The 17,735-nt window shown below is 36.6% G+C and overlaps 1 protein-coding gene across 3 annotated transcripts in view; it reads right to left on the minus strand.

Annotated features, from left to right (window-relative positions):
- SPPL2A (signal peptide peptidase like 2A) overlaps positions 1–17,735 on the minus strand; it is a 50,728-nt gene that overhangs the window by 14,943 nt on the left and 18,050 nt on the right. For 2 of the 3 annotated variants that reach the window (XM_088024790.1, XM_088024789.1), the window contains 7 exons: positions 9,857–10,008; positions 7,161–7,257; positions 6,626–6,727; positions 5,580–5,661; positions 4,770–4,844; positions 348–404; positions 100–153 (listed from right to left, as the gene is read on the minus strand). In XM_088024790.1, coding sequence (XP_087880916.1) covers positions 100–153; positions 348–404; positions 4,770–4,844; positions 5,580–5,661; positions 6,626–6,727; positions 7,161–7,257; positions 9,857–10,008 — 619 coding nt within the window. The remainder of the gene's footprint in view (positions 1–99; positions 154–347; positions 405–4,769; positions 4,845–5,579; positions 5,662–6,625; positions 6,728–7,160; positions 7,258–9,856; positions 10,009–17,735) is intronic. The other variant, XM_028100056.2, reaches the window with a different exon arrangement.

Here is a 17,735-nt window from a genome sequence, read left to right on the forward strand (position 1 = left end):
ATTTTTTTAAAAATCTGGATTTTTTTCCCCCAAAGAAGAGTCTTGTCTCAGAGGGTATGATTTAAAGTCCAATGAACATATCTGAAATACAATCCTTACTTTCTCATGGGGAGCTGAGGGTTGAGCAGTGGCTTCCACCAAGTTTCCATCATTCTAGGATGAAACCCAAGTCAATAGGTATTTAATAATTTAGAATAACTAGAAAAGGGCTATATTTTGTGAGAAATAAAGTTTTACAATACCTTAACATGCACTACATGACCAATGAATTACACAGGAAGGCAAAATTATTAACTGGACACACATATATATACTGGTAGCCATTTCCATTTAATTGCCATACCTACCTTTTCATTATTTCCAAAAGGTCCAGCTGCAAGTTCAACCATGATACTCTCGCCATTCTAAAATTGAAGAAGATGAAAGAAATTGCCCAATCATTTAAAGAGAACAACCTACCAGTATTTAAGAATGATTTGATCCCCTGGGTAATGGCCTACAGTAAACTGGTAAAAAAATGGGCTGTAGACAGTTTTCCTTAAAAAGTACAGCAAAAGCTGGGGCCATCTAAAACAAAATTCATCAAGCATATTGCTCCATTCATTAGAGCTCAACAATGATCACAAACTAGCAGATAAACCACACACAAATTATTCAAGTGAAGCTTTGGGCACTGATCTATACTGACAACTATAGCTAGCATTTTTGATAGACGATAAATTTTAAGTGCTTGTAGTTACATTATGTCATGTACTATGTGTCCTTAGTCATTTTTAGCAGTAACAATGAATAGAGACACAAAAAATACTGAAATCTTTTGTATTTAGATTTGTAATAAATATTGGTAACTTTATTTGAATAAAAATACATTTGACCTGGGTCGCCTGGGTGGCTCAGTTGGTTAAGCAACTGCCTTAGGCTCAGGTCATGATCCTGGAGTCCCGGGATTGAGTCCTACATCGGGCCCCCTGCCAAGCAGGGAGTCTGCTTCTCCCTCTGACCCTCTTCCCTCCCGTGCTCTCTATCTCTCATTCTCTCTCTCAAATAAATAAATAAAATAAAAAAAAATACATTTGACCTCCTAGCTCCTCACCATAATAACAATGAAGCCAAACTTGAAAAGACCCAGCCCTGAAGAACTAGAGAGGCTTCTCTAGCCTGTCTCCTGTCCAGTTTCAGCCCTGCCAGACTTTTATGTCCCAATCAAAACATTAACCTTAGCTGAATTTCATCCATTGTGTCTGGCTAAGGTCTTTTTATGTGGGCTGTGTGAGGAGCCCCTTAATAGTTCTTTCCTGACAGCCAAGTCTGTTGTGAAGGGGAAACATTTTAAGGTAGCAAATGAAGATTACATGAGTAGCCATCTATGCTTTACATTATGACGAATATATCATCAAACAGGTGGTGGGAAGATAAATAAATGCTGAATTTAAGGAGAATTTGATCAAGTAACTATAATATTTTCCATGTGAGTGGGGAGCATAGGAAAAATCACTTTAGTGTTTTTAAGAGGACTTCACTGACATCTGAGCTGAGTAGAAAGAAGGAGATAATCTCTAGCTAGAGAAATCTTTCCCTCATGTTACACTTTGGGTTACAGAAGGGTTAAGTCACAGGAGTTTAGGAAAATAGACTAATATTAAATACAATTCCTTACAGCAAACTCCCATAATGTGATTTAATTCCCAGATAGAGTTCATTTTGGTTTTTTAATTGTTATTTAAAACACTTAAGTGAAAGCCATCACTGACATCCTCTCCTACATTCAAAGACATCTGAGTAACTACTATTTGCAATATACTCTACCAAGTTACAAGGGTGGATGGAAGAAAAATGAACACAGGTTTTTTTTTTTTTAAGATTTTATTTATTTATTTGAGAGAGAGAATGAGAGAGAGAGAGAGAGCATGAGAGGGGGGAGGGCCCGAGGGAGAAGCAGACTCCCTGCTGAGCAGGGAGCCAGATGCGGGACTCGATCCCGGACTCCAGGATCATGACCTGAGCGAAGGCAGTCGCTTAACCAACTGAGCCACCCAGGCGCCCTGAAGACAGGTTTTTCGAGGTTTTTTTTTTGTTTTTTAGAGAGAGAGAGAGGGAGAGGGGGGCGGGAAGCAGAGAGAGAGGGAGAGAGAATCCCAGGCAGGCTCCATGCCCAGTGTGGAGCCCAACACGGGGCTCGATCTCACGACCCTGAGATCATGACCCAGGCCAGGAATCAAGAGTTGGAGGTTTAACTAACTGCACCATCTAGGCGGCCCTGAAGACAGGTTCTTATTACCTATACTCCTGTGGCCACCTCCTCTGCTTACTCATTAAAACTCTGCTAACACCAGAGTTGAAAGACACGTTTAAAATGTCCAATGAGGGACGCCCGGGTGGCTCAGTCGGTTAAGCGTTTGCCTTTGGCTCAGGTTATGATCCCAGGGTCCTGGGATTGAGTCCACATCGGGCTCCTTGCTCAGCGGGGAGCCTACTTCTCCCTCTGCCTGCCACTCCCCCTGCTTGTACTCTCATTCTCTCCCTCTCTCTAGCAAATACATAAAATCTTAAAAAAAAAAATGTCCAATGATTTTCATTTTGAGTTACTTTCTCAAGTAAGGTCTATAGCCTTAATAAAAACAAACAAACCAGACTGAGAAGGTGTTAAAGTAAATCTACACTAGTGAACTCCAAAGAGCATTTCTAATCTTTTCCACCAGATCAGATTACTAGAAATCACATTCTTAGTCACTGGGAACAAATATGGAAAAAAGAAGATGAAAAATTCTCTAGGCAGAGAATAAAGAAAGAGGCCTCAAAGACATCTTTATTATTATCCTGTATCTTTAAAATTCTGAAACTTTTTATGTGTAGGGAATGCAAACAGTTTGCTGGCAGACACAGTTAACATTTATGAAGTGATACTAGTGTTAAGACTGAATGGAGGGGAGCCTGGGTAGCTCAGTCTGTTAACCATCTAACTCAGTTTTGGCTCAGGACATGATCTCAAGCTTGCGCTGGGCGTGGAGCCTGCTTAAGATTCTTGCTCTCCCTCTGGGACACCTGGGTGGCTCAGTTGGTTAGGCATTTGCCTCCGGCTCAGGTCATGATCCCAGGGTCCTGGGCCTGAGTCCCACATCGCGCTCCTTGCTCAGCGGGAAGCCTGCTTCTCTCTCTCCCTCTGCCTGCCACTCCCCCCTGCCTGTGCTCTCTCTCTTTCTGACAAATAAATAAATAAAATCTTAAAAAAAAAAAAAAAGATTCTTGCTCTCCCTCTCCCTGCATCCCCCTTCCTCTAAAAAAACAACAAACAAACAAAACTAAATGGAAAAAAGGTTAAAGGGTTTAGTTACAGTTCGTATCTTTGTGCCCTGTGTAATATATGGGCCATATGCTATGACCATCTGCTGACTTAAGAGCATGGTTTTTACAGAGAACGCTTTACTTTCACTATGAGACCACTTTGCAGGGACTTACGGAAATATTTTTTTGAACCAAATAAATTGACACAAACTGGGATGGCTTTAGATAGAAAGCTTTCATTAATTGACTTTTTTTGGTTATAACCCGTAATACTAATTTTATTCTTTAAAAAGGTTACTTTTGGGCACCTGGGTGGCTCAGATGGTTAGGCGTCTGCCTTCGGTTCAGGTCATGGACCCAGGGTCCTGGGATCAAGTCCCGCATCAGGCTCAGGAGAATTGAGCAGTAAAATACTCGTGAGATAGAAATAGGGACAAGTAGAAAAACGGTAAATAATGAAGAACTACCAAACTCACCCAACACCTCTCCCTTTATTCTGGGAACAGCGTCGCCATTTTATGGAAGAGCTAGTGGTGGGGGTGGGGCTAGGTGAATGAGGAGCTGTCAGCTGCTATGACTCTAACCTCATAGAAAAAGCCAGTCTGGGACAACGAACACAATGGACAGAAGTGGAAAGGGAGAGTATGTGCCCCTGGGTCTAGTTTCTTCTGAGGCCAGCTCCACTTTGGCCTCTATACACAGGCTGGATAGATGAGACCTTTGTGGTATAGAAGGTTTCGAATGCCTTCTGTCAGTTCCAACCAGAAGAAATCTACTGATGGAAGAGGGAGGCTGGAATGCTAGCAATACTCCCTCACACAATGGATTAGGAACTGGAAGCACAAAGCGCTGAGTGACTTGCCAGGATAACAAGGTTACAGAGCTACACTTCAGGTCTTCAGACTTCCAGTGTGGGGCTCTTTCTTAGTCTTAAAATAGGGGGTACAGAAATGAAAGTAGTAGTGATGCATTTTCATTCTTTTTGCTGTTTATATTGTCTACAGCAAAGATTTGTTGTTTTATAATAAGCAAAGCTGTGGCGCCTGGGTGGCTCAGTCATTAAGCAACTGCCTTCTGCTCGGGTCACAATCCCAGGATCCTGGGATTGAGCCCCGCACTGGGCTCCCTGCTCAGCGAGGAGCCTGCTTCTCCCTCTCCCACTCCCCCTGCTTGTGTTCCCTCTCTCGCTTTTTCTCTGTCAAATAAATAAATAAAATCTTAAAAAAAAAAGAAAAGAAAAGTTACTTTAAAATGGACAGGAAGAACATTTATAGATATTCTCATGATCAGCCAGGAGACATTTTTCATTTAGCAGAATGACTTAAAGGCTTAAAAAATCCTCTGTTAAAAAGCTAAGTTCAATGACAATTTTCAAAAGAGAATTAGTACCCACTTAATGGTAAACATCTGCAAAATCAGTTATCTAAGAGCAGGCTTAAGATTCTCTTCTTTTAGCATGTTTCCCACAGATTTCAAATATATCATACCTTTGTGATGAATGGTGTTATGAAAACAAAAAACACATCATAGAGGAGGAGAAGGCCTAAAAGTATCACACATGACTGTTGAAAAAAGAAAAAATTTAAAGGTCAAACTTCCATGTAAATTAAGAGATTATATTGTTTTGCAAGTACGAATAAATATGCGAAATTACATTTGAACACTATTTTTTCAAAGGCATTTAATGGTTATTACTATTTGTAGTTTTATTCTACAAATCACATTAGAAATTTTATCTTGTTTATCCCATTCTTTAAAAAAAAAAGAATCACTAACTCAAAGAAATGTTCTTCGTTGATATTTTGTCTGTAAGGATTTTATGAATTTGGCATATTATATAAATGATTAAAAATATTTTAGCTAGCAAATCAGTGGTTGGCTACAGCTGGTGATTAGGACTGACTGCTAAAGGGCAGGACAGAGCTTTTGAAGAGATGAGATATCTATAATTGACTAGGATGATGGCTACAAAGTTATTCATTTATAAAACTTCATAAACTGTAAACTTAAGATGGGTACATTTTGCTACATGTAAATTATACTCAAATAAAGTTGTTTTAAAAAGAAAAGATTAGGGCGCCTGGGTGGCTCAGTCGTTAAGTGTCTGCCTTCGGCTCAGGTCATGATCCCAGGGTCGTGGGATTGAGCCCCGCATGGAGCCTGCTTCTCCCTCTCCCACTCCCCATGCTTGTGTTCCCTCTCTCACTGTGTCTCTGTCAAATAAATAAATAAAATCTTAAAAAAAAAAAAAAAGAAAAAGAAAAAATTATTTTACCTAGCAAAGCCATATACTTTACCTTGAAGTTGGGTAACTTCAGTGTTTTAATTAAATTCAGACAGAAAGCAATCCCCAAGATATCCTGTAAAATCCAAGCCCACCTAAAATCAAAAGAAATTACTCTTTATGTAGTTTATGTAGTTATTCCTAGATGGGACTTTTCAAAAGAAATTGATCACTAACTTCAATTGTTATGATTTGACTATCTGATTATTAAGCAGCAAGTATAATGACAAAAAACCTCTCATATACTCCATATTTATTAATTTGCTGTCCTAGTAGAATAATGAACACTACCATACTAAGGAAAAGTTGAAAGGCTACCTCAGAACATACATTGGATATAGTACATACTTATCTTTAACCTTTGAACTTATACATGTTTCTTTCGGAAAGGTAGCTCATAACAAAGGATATTGGTGTTAACATATGTCCAGATAGTTGGAATCTAAAGGAAATGAGAGCTATGTAACATAATCTACCAGGAACTGATATGCATAATTATCAACTGAAGCTGCCTAAATTGTATTAAACTTTGCTTCCAAATTTTAGGCTATAAGTGGTTTTGGCCTTTAATAATTTTATTAATAAACCATTAAGAAGTTAAACATTTTTTTCTGGTTATCCTTCCTGCAAATGCACAGATACCTGTATATTTCCTTTTATTTCCTTTCTTACATAAAAGGTAGCATACTCTATATATATAATCTTTTTTCACTTAAAAATACATCCTAGAAATCACTGCATATCAAATTCACAGAGATCTTCTTCATCCTTTACAGCCACATTGTACTTCATTGTGTGGATATACCATAATTAAGTATATTTTTGAAGGCTATTTCAGCTTAGATATTTAAATCATAACACACATTTTCTTGACTACATGACCTTAAATCCATTAGCACAAGATCTGTTTATTTAAGTACTTATTTAGCTTATTTCAAGACTATGGTATTCTGGAATAAAAGCAAAAAGAAATCTGTAATAATCATAATGCGTAATTACCAAGTAAGACATAAAATCATGCATCCTTAATTTAAAAGCAAATACACTGAATACTCATACCTATCCTCATTTCTAAATACGGCCCAAACAACAGCTACTGCTATGCACAGTCCAGAGAGAAAAATAAGTCTCACTTCAATGCTTTTGCCACGAAACATAATCCTAAAAAACAGATTGAAATAGGTCAGTTTACTCTGTAGGTGAAATATAATGTTCACTTAAACATGGGACACGACAAATGTTAACCACAGTCACAAGAAAGCTACTAAAATATCAACTTAAAAATCCTAATTTAAGTAAAACAAATAATACATCAAGAAATATTTATCAGTTCAATAGAACTGTCTATGATGAAAATGTTCTGTATCTGTGCTGCCCAGGACAGTAGCCACTAGCTATATGTGGTTATTTAGCATTTGAAATGTAGCTAATGAGACTGAGGAACTGAATTTTTAAATTAATTTAATTTTAATTAAATTTTAATAGCCACATGTATATTGGCTTACAAAGGTTTAAAATACCACTTCTACTTTTCCCTGTATTGTTTTCAATTACAAAGACCAATGTTATCAGATTCCTTGTAAGAGATACATACGTGCATCGTCCACATGGTATCTTATGAATGAGTGCAGCAAGACAGTTGTACAGACTCATTGCTGATGCTATGCAGAAAATTGCTATCATAACATAAACTAGAAAAAAACAAGACACTAAATTATATGAGAACAGAAGGAAATGTGATCAGAAAATATTTATACAAGCAACATTAATCTAGCTTTCTTACTGCATCGTGATACTTTCAATGCAGTGACCGTATTATAATCTGAATTGGTTACTAAGCTGAAAATATTTAGATCTTGAGTTTTATTGAAAAGTGGGCATTTTATGTGTTGTTTTAGTTCCATTACACATTGGTAGGATTGCTCAAGGGCTGAAGCTGGCTCTACATTTTCTATCATTCAATGATTCAAACTAACATGTCTGTTAGAGATGTCTATGAAGTGAGCTGTAGGCACTGATAAGTACTTAAATGTAAGGAACGGACAAATTAAGGAAGGAGTAGAAATGCTTTAAAAATGCAGCTTAGGGATGAGAACTGACATCTACCTTAGACATTAACCATGCTATCTATATCTTCCTCTGGTGGAATTTATCTCTAATTATTTGACCTGCAGTAAAACCAAATCCATTCAAATAAACCACTGTTATGATATGAAACTAAGGTAGTTAAATTCACAAATATCTGTCTATATTAGCTATACTTTTTTGAAAATTATTTAAAATTATATCTGCTCTCCTTATTCTTAAAAAGGGGGAGAAATTATTTTACTCTAAAATAAAATGTTCATTTTAACTTTCTCAAAATTTCACAATGGAAATACAAATTTTACCTTTTTCACATTCTACTAAATTTCAGAAAACTGTAACTGTTCTGTACTCTAGATATAGTAAATCAGGGATAGCCACTTTCTTTCTTCTTCTTTTTTAAATCAATACAGCTTTTATTGCACCTTTAAAATGTCACAGAAAAGTCTGAAAAATCATCTGGCATCTTGTTATTTCTGCAGCTGGACAACTTAGATCTTTTTCATGAGTCTGCAGAACTGTTCCTTTTTCAGAAACAGATACCATCCCCAAATTCTCTGATATCCTTGTTTTTAACTGTTGGCCACTTTCTAACTGGTGAACTTGGACAAATTACTTTTTTAGTCCCTTGTTATTATTTGTTATTTATGATTACTAGTTATATATGGTAATGTGAGCAGTAAAAGAAAGACAAAGACTGCCAAGTTATGTTTGGTAAGTCATCCACCAAAGGTCGCCAACCCAAGTTTTAAAAGTTAGGTAGAAAGCATGTTCTTGAGACCCTAACAGAGTTTTGGGTATTTCATTCAATGTCATAGTATACTAGGAAAATGATTAGGCATGAGAATGCGTCTGGTTAATATGATCATCTTTAGTTACTTTCTTGAGCATGACTTAACATAAAATGGTAGGGGGAACCTTAGCAATTTGATATATTTCGTATATTAAAAATGGCAGCAACTTTAGCCATTAGGAACCATTTGGAGGTACATTAAATCTTGCAATATCACATAGATTTTGTAAGAGTCATAACAAACTCCCATGTCCCAGGATACCCATGAGGTTTAATGATCTTCCTTCTACACAAAAAATTACATTTATAAGCAAGGTCAACTTTTCAAATACCGGTAAGTTTAAGAAAATTTCTCACCAAAAATGAAAATATGTTTTAGGGTAAGGTAGAGGAATCTCTTTTTTCTATCAAAGATCACTAATTAATTGACTGAGGGTCAGACACAAACAACTGAAGGCTAAGTATTAAATTAGAAAAATTAGCTGCACAATGACAATACAAATAACTATCCTAGTATCTACTCTCCCAGCAACAGATTGAAATGAGTGACATTCAAATAATTTTTTTCTAATTGGAAATATAGGTCACAGGTCTAGTTTTTAATGCTGCCACAGGACAGGAGAAATTGGACAATAAGTTGAAACTAACCCGAGTGCCTCAGTTTTCTAGTCCAGAAAAATCGTGCTAATGTTCTCCAAAGAAGCACTGGTAGCCTGTGGTGGTTTTTACAAAGGGTTTTTGCTAGTTCCTACCAGGCACACTTCCCTTTTCCCCAGCGCCTCCTCTTTGTGCTGTGCATTGGCCAGAGATAGCAAATTTCCATTCTTTCAGACCACTAACACCCAGGGGATGGGCAAGCCCTTACAGTTCCTACTCCTACCTTCTTAAAGGAAAAGTACCCATTATTACTTAGACCATAGGCAAGTACTTGTGTGTCTTTAGATGTAGCAGGATCTTGACTGTTTACACAAGTCCAACAAAATTTGAGGAATACATCTTGTTTGGTACACTGACAAAAGAACAAAGCACACTTTGGGGGTAAGCAGAGGCAATAAATTAGTAATCTGAATAATCTTCTATTTCGTGTAACTAAATATAGTCACCAAGAAGTCCTTAGTCTGCTGCTTAGATACTGGGCTCTCCAGCTTTATCTGCAGAGATGGAAACTTAGGGGCCACAGCAGTTCTTTCAAGTCATCCATGAAGAAGTGTTCTTATCTCAAAGACATAGGATACTTTTAATCTGAATATTTTTTATCCCAGAGTGATGGGGATCCAACACTTCTGACAGTTTAAAAAGTTAACATCACTTAATTATTTGCTTAAGCTTTCTGGGCATAATACCTTAAATCTAGTGAAGCAAATAAAGAACTTGTAGGCTGAAAGCAGCAAATATAAAATATGACTTCTTACCCAACCATTTGTAGAAGAAATAAAGCAAGACCATCATAACACAGCACACGACCACAAATATTACAACTGTTAGAGGACTAAAAGTTAAATATTCTTCCTTCTTTCTCCTCATTTCTCTGTCTTCAGTGTTTGTCACTGCCTTCATGCTCTCCCTGTATAAACATACACAGGAACTTCAGCAAATCTCTGCCAAGTACAGTTATTTTTAAAATCTATTTCCAATACGAACTTAAATTTGTTTCTGATTACAAAGTAATATACTTTAAAAAAAGAGCATACCAAACAGAAAACAACTTCATCTAGAAAGTAAAAGGTCCCTATAATTCTACCCTCCAGAGATGATCTGTTTTTAACCACTAACTTTTGAAACAGCAATTTTTCTGGAAGTGAAATTGTTGAAGCAGATGATATTTATCATATAAATAAATTAATGTCTGGGGATGTTTATATTATCTAATTTGAAAACTATATTGATGTAATAAATTTCAGATGATAATCAGGTTCTTTTTACCCTAACTACCAACTTACAGATAGCAAAGTACTTCTAAAATTAGCTTCTCTTAAATGTAAACACAAAATTCTTCTTTTAATCAACTCAGTACTTACTGGATGCCTGTTCTGTGCTCATCAGTGTATTATGAAGGAGTCAAAAGAAGTTCAAGACATAGCTTTGTCCTACCTTGAGTTAAGATAACAAAATATTGTTTTTAATTCTCTCAACAACGCTTGCTAAGTCACACAGCTAATAAAAGGCAGGGATAAAAGTTGAAGAGGAAAGAGTCAGTCATGTCCTTTGTTGAGCAGCAGTCTCTGTTCTGTCATCATATTGTCTCTTCCCAGCTATATGGAACCTACTACATACTCTTCCACCTTCAGTCCCTTCAACTCTGACTTATTAAACTCTCATTCCCTTGGCATACATCCTGACCTTTCTCATCAGGTCTAGGCTTAATATAAACTTTAGGTTAAAAAAAAAGTTTATCTCTATCAAATTATACATTTGCCAGACTGCTTATTTACCAACATACCACTTTCTTATTAGAAAATTGTTAATTGGGATGGTCACTATATTAAGCATCTGTGACTCTAGGGAGGCTGCCTGGGAAGAGTACGGAGAGGGTTTGGGGACAGTCCACTAGCACATTCTAGCAACTGCAGAGCTGGATGACAGAGTATTGAACAGAAGTGTCAATGAAAGTACTATCTGAGTGGGAAAAGGTGCCAACTTTTGGTATCTGTCATTGCAAACAGATATATTTAAAGCTATTTTTATTATAGTGAAAAATTTATATATTCACATATGTCATAGTGAAAGATTTATATATTCTTATTTAGTATACCAGTTCTCCAGGTAGAATGTTTTAAAGGAAGAGATAAGGGTGGCTGGGGTGGCTCAGCTGGTTATGCATCTGCCTTCGGCTCAGGCCATGATCCCAGGGTCCTGGGATTGAGCCCCACATCAGGCTCAAAATGTCTCCAAAATGACATTAAGTATATATCTATCAATAATTACTTTGAGGGCGCCTGGGTGGCTCAGTTGGTTAAGCAACTGCCTTCGGCTCAGGTCATGATCCTGGAGTCCCGGGATCGAGTCCCGCATCGGGCTCCCTGCTCAGCAGGGAGTCTGCTTCTCCCTCTGACCCTCTTCCCTCTCATGCTCTCTCTCATGCTCTCTCTCTCAAATAAATAAAATCTTTAAAAAAAAAAATTACTTTGAATGTAAATGGATGAAATGCTCCAATCAAAAGACACAGGGTGAGAGAATGGATTAAAAAAATAAGATCCATCTATATGCTGCCTAACAAGAGAATTCATAAACTCAAGCTTCATAAACTCAAGATAGCATGAAAGAAAGTTTAGCTTTCATTATATGTGGCTCTTGAGCTGATTAGGAGTAGTGTTTTAAAAAGATGAATTGTAGGGACCACGACCTGAGCGGAAGGCAGACACCCAACAACTGAGCCACCCAGGCGCCCTGAGTTACTTGTTTTATAACCAGAAGTTTGTACCTTTTGACAATCTTCACTCATTTCACCCACCCTTAAATCCCTGCCTCCCGCAACTACCAATCTGACTCTCTGATCTTTGAGTTCCTTTTCTGTTTGTTTGTTTCTACATATCAGTGACATTATACAGTATTTGTCTTTCTCTGTCTGACTTATTTCATTTAGCACAGTGCCTTCAAAGTCCATCCATTTTGCTGCAAATCCTGCTTATGTTCTTAATCATTCTTCTTCTTACAGAACTTGTTTCCTTTTTGTCACTGATTCATATTCTCTTTCCTGTATTGTATATACACCCCTCCCCAACCATTCCCACACATACACTTAGTTCTATCTTTATCCTACTTTTAGAATCAGCCACCACAATTTCAAAATCCATAATCTTGAAAAAGAGAATTTTAAAAACAGCAAGACAAAACATTTATATACAAGGAAAACCCCATAAGGTTATCAGCTGATTTTTCAACAAAAACTTTGCAGGCCAGAAAGGGTGGCATGATATATTCAGAGTACTGAGAGGAAAAACTCTGCAGCCAAGAATACTCTGTCCAGCAAGGCCATCATTCAGAATAGAAGGAGAGAGAAAGAAGTTCCCAGACAAGCAAAAGTTAAAGGAATTCATCACCACTAAACCTGCTGTACAAGAAATGTTAAAGGGGACTCTTTGAGTGGAAAGGAAAGACCATAAGTAGGAGTAAGAAAAGTAGGAAGCACAAAAGCAGTAAAAATAAGTATATATATAAATATCAGTCAAGAGACTCACAAAATAAAAAGATGTAGAGTATGACACCACATACCTAAAACATGGGAAGTGAGGAGAGTAAAGAAATGAGTTCAAACTTAGGCAACCATCAACTCAATATAGACTGCTATACGCAGATGTTATATACGAACCTAATGGTAACCACGAGTCAAAAACCAGTAAAACAAATGCAAAATATAAAAAGGAATCCAAGTATATCACTAAAGAAATCCAATTAATTGTGAGAGAAGAGAGCAAGAGAAGAAACACAGAACTACAAAAACAACAAAAATAAAACAAGTAACAAAATGACATTAAGTACATATCTATCAATAATTACTTTGAATGTAATGGATGGATGAAATGCTCCAATCAAAAAACACAGGGTGAGAAAATGGATTAAAAAAACAAGATCCATCTCTATGCTGCCTAACAAAAGACTCATCTCAGACCTAAAGACACAAACAATTGAAAGTGAAGGGAAGAAAAAGCATTTATCATGCAAATGGGTATGAAAAGAAAGCCAGGGTAGCAATAGTTATATTGGACAAATTAGACTTTAAAATAAAGACTATAACAAGAGAGAAAGAAGGACAGTATATAATAATAAAGGGGATAATCTAACAATAAACTATAACAACTGTACATATTTATGCACCCAACATAGAAGCACCCAAATACATAAAATAGTTAATAAACATAAATAAGTGATAGTAATACAATAAGAGCAGGGGACTTTAACACCCCACTTACATCATAGGACAGATAATCCAAACGAAATCAACAAGGAAATGGTGGCTTTGAATGATGCACTGAACCAGATGGATTTAACAGATATATTGAGAACATTCCATCCTAAAACAGCAGAATACACATTCTTTTCAAGTGGACATGGAACATTCTCCAGAACAGACCACATATTAGGCCACAAGTCCCAATAAATTAAAAAAGATCGAAGTCATACCATGTATCTTTTCTGACCACAATGCTATGAAACTGGAAATCAACCACAAGAAAAAATCTGGAAAGACCACAAATAACATAGAGATTAAAGAACATGCTACTAAACAATGAGTGGGTCATTTAAGAAATCAAAAAAGAAATCAAAAATTACATGGAAACAAATGAAAATGAAAATAAAATGGTCCAAAATCTTTGGGATGCATCAAAAGTTGTTCGATGAGGGCAGTTTATAGCAATACAGGCCTACCTCAAGAAGCAGGAAAGATCTCAAATAAATAATCTTACACCTAAAAAAGCTAGGAAAAGAAGAAACAAACCAAAAACCAGCAGAAAGAAGGAAATAATAAAGATGAGAACAGAAAGAAAGGAAATAGAAACCAAAAAAAAAAAACACAAAAAAAACCCAACAGAATAGTTCAAAGAAACCAGGGGCTGGTTCTTTGGAAAGACCAACAAAATTGGTAAACCTTCAGTCAGACTCATAAAAAAAAAAAAAGAGAGAGAACTCAAACAAAATCACAAATGAAAGAGTAGAAATAACAACCAACACCACAGAAATACAAAGGATTGTAAGAGAATATTATAAAAAATTATATGGCAACAAATTGGACAACCGAGAAGAAATGGATAAATTCCTAGAAACATATAACCTCCCAAAACTGAATCAGGAATAGAAAATTTGAACAGACTGATTACGAGCAATGAAATTGAATCAGTAATCAAAAAACTCTCAACAAACAAAAGTCCAGGACCAGAAGGCTTCACAGGTGAATTCTACCAAACATTTTTTTTTAAGATTTTATTTATTTATTTGACAGAGAGAGAGAGAGACAGCGAGAGAGGGAACACAAGCAGGGGGAGTGGAAGAGGGAGAAGCAGGCTTCCTGCTGAGCAGGGAGCCTGACACAGGGCTCGATCCCAGGACCCTGGGATCACAACCTGAGCTGAAGGCAGACACCCAATGACTGAGCTACCCAGGTGCCCCAAATTCTACCAAACACTTAAAGAGGAGTTAATACCTATTCTCAAACTATTCCAAAAAACAGAAGAGGAAGGAAAGCTTCCAAATTCATCCTATGAGGCCAACATAACCCTGATACCAAAACCAGATAAAGACACTATAAAAAGAGAACTATAGACCAGTAACTCTGATGAACATAAATGCATAAATCCTCAACAAAATACTAGCAAACCAGATCCAACAATAAATTTTTAAAAATCATTCACCACAATCAAGTGGGATTTATTCCAGGTTTAATATTTGCAAGTCAATCAACATGATACATCACATTAATAAGAAAAAGGATAAGAACCATATGATCATTTCAATAGACACAGAAAAAGCATTTGACAAAGTACAACATTGATTTGTGATAAAAACTCTCAGCAAGGTAAGTTTAGAGGGAACATACCTCAATATAATAAAGGCCATAATCATACTTGATGGTGAAAAACTGAGAGCTTTTCCCCTAAGGTCAGGAACAAGACAAGGATGTCCACTCTCACTATTTTTATTCAACATAGTACTGGAAGTGCTAGCCACAGCAATCAGACAAGAAAAAGTAGTAAAAGGTATCCAAATTGATAAGGAAGAAGTAAAACTTTCACTACTTGCAGATGACATGATACTATATATAAAAAACCCTAAAGACCAAAAAACTACTAGAACTGATAAATGAATTCAGTAAGGTCACAGGATACAAAATCGATTTACAGAAATCTGTTGCATTTTTATACACTAATAATGAAGTAGCAGATGGGTGCCTGATGGCTCAGTCAGTAAGGCAACCAACACTTGGTTTTGGCTCAGGCAGGATCTCAGGGTCCTGAGATTGGGCCTCCCGTCAGGCTTTATGTCAGCATGGAGTCTGCTTGTCCCTCTCTCTCCCTCTCTGCTTCTCCCCATGCAATCTTCTGTCTCTCAAATCAATAAATTAAATCTTCAAAAAAAATGACGTAGCAAAAAGAGAAATTAAGAAAACAATTCTACTTACAATTATACCAAAAATAGTAAAATACCTGGGAATGCACTTAACCAAAAAGGCCAAAGACCTGTACTCTGAAAACTATAAAACGTCGATAAAAGAAATTGAGGACAACACAAACAAATGGAAAGATATTCGTGCTCATGGATTGGAAGAACCAATATTGTTAAAATGTCCATACCACCCAAAGCAATTTACAGATTTAGTGCAATTCCTATCAAAATAGCACCAACATTTTTCACAGAACTAGAATAAACAACCCTAAAATTTGTATGGAATTACAAAAGACCCTGAATAGACAAAGCAATCTTGAAAAAGAATAACAAAACCGAAGATATCATAATCCTAGATTTGAAGATATACTATAAAACTGTAGTAATCAAAACAGTATGGTACTGGCACAAAAGAGGACATACAGAGAGCCCAGAAATAAACCCACAATTATATGGTCAGTTAATCTTTGACAAAGGAGGCAAGAATATGCAATGAGAAAAAGTCTCCTCAACAAATGCTCATGCTCGCTCTCTCCCTCTCTCTCGTGCTTGCTCTCAAATAAATAAATAAAATCTTTAAAGAAAATTAAAAATAGAATTACCATATGATCTAGAAATTCCACCACTGGGTATTTACCCAAGAAAATGAAAACACTTATTTTAAAAGTGTCTATTACAGGGGCGCCTGGGTGGCTCAGTCGTTAAGCGTCTGCCTTTGGCTCAGGTTGTGATCTCAGGGTCCTGGGATCGAGCCCCGCACCGGGCTGCCTGCTCAGCGGGAAGCCTGCTTCTCCCTCACCCACTCCCCCTGCTTGTGTTCCCTCTCTCAATGTGTCTCTGTCAAATAAATAAATAAAATCTTAAAAAAAAGTGTCTATTAGATTATACAATACAATTCAATGCATTACTTAGTGCTCATCAAGATAAATGTACTCTTTTTTTTTTTTTAAGATTTTATTTATTTATTTGACAGACAGAGACATAGTGAGAGAGGGAACACAAGCAGGGGGAGTGGGAGAGGGAGAAGCAGGCTTCCCGCAAAGGAAGGAGCCCGAAGTGGGGCTCGATCCCAGGACCCCAGGATCATGACCTGAGCTGAAGGCAGCCGCTTAACCAACTGAGCCACCCAGGCGCCCCTAAAATAAAAATTTTAAAAATTTCATAATCCTGCAGGTAAAGAATTCCCTCTCTCCCAACCTGGCTATGAAGGTAACAAATCTCTGTTTTTGTCCATCATCATGTTTTATGAATAAAAAAGCTTATACATACTCCTCTCCCATCTCCAATTTTCTTGAGGAGGAGCTTGCCCTGACATGTATACAAAGCTTGCCTTGCTAACTCAAAGTGTGGTCTGTGGGCCAGCAAAATCACTTGGGAGCTTCTTTAAAACGTGGAATCTTGGCCCCATCCCAAGCCTCCTAAACCTAAATTTTCATTTTAATGAGATCTCAAGACACTTTGTATGCACATTACAGTTTGAAAAGCACTACTCTAGAGAAGAAACAATTTACATAAATAATTTATAATATATACAGAAGTACAGTGAGAATATATATTAAATGGCAAAACGTTTTCAATGAATCAGTAGCTCTGGGGAATATAAAGTTTCACCAAATAATTAGAAAATGACCTTGGAGATCTTACATGCTATACTTTATAGAGATTAATAATGAAAACAATGCTTACTCACATGAAAATATGTGACGGATATATATGTTGATACATGTTTTCCAATTATGGAAAATATTTAAAGCTCAATACTCTAGAAATCTACACTTGTTAAACCCTAAGATTTTTCTCCTGACATGAGTCAATCAAATTTTATTTTGAGAAACTACAATTTAGCTTAACTTCATTTAGTTGTAAATAAGCCCTTTTTAATGAAACCTACAGATCGATTCATAAAATGAACATATTGTCCTTTATGCATCAAATATGCTCTGTGCTCATTTTTAAATTCAGAGTTATAAATACCAACTGATCTTTTCAAACAATGTTGCCTGCTTTCACCCAGAGCCAAAGGTACATAACTGTAAGAAGACCCGCTTTAGGTTGTTACTAAACAGGAAATCTAAATTTTACATAATTTGGAATTCCTATATTTAAATTAAAATATGAACATGCTTCATAGCCTCAGAATTCCTAAAGCATTAAACAGAATGATGAGGTCACATTGTAATGACTGCTCTCAGG

This window comes from Eumetopias jubatus, unplaced genomic scaffold (assembly GCF_037043125.1).
Source record: "Eumetopias jubatus isolate StellerSeaLion01/CBP00866 unplaced genomic scaffold, mEumJub1_p1.0 scaffold_7, whole genome shotgun sequence".
Lineage (NCBI taxonomy): Eukaryota > Metazoa > Chordata > Mammalia > Carnivora > Otariidae > Eumetopias > Eumetopias jubatus.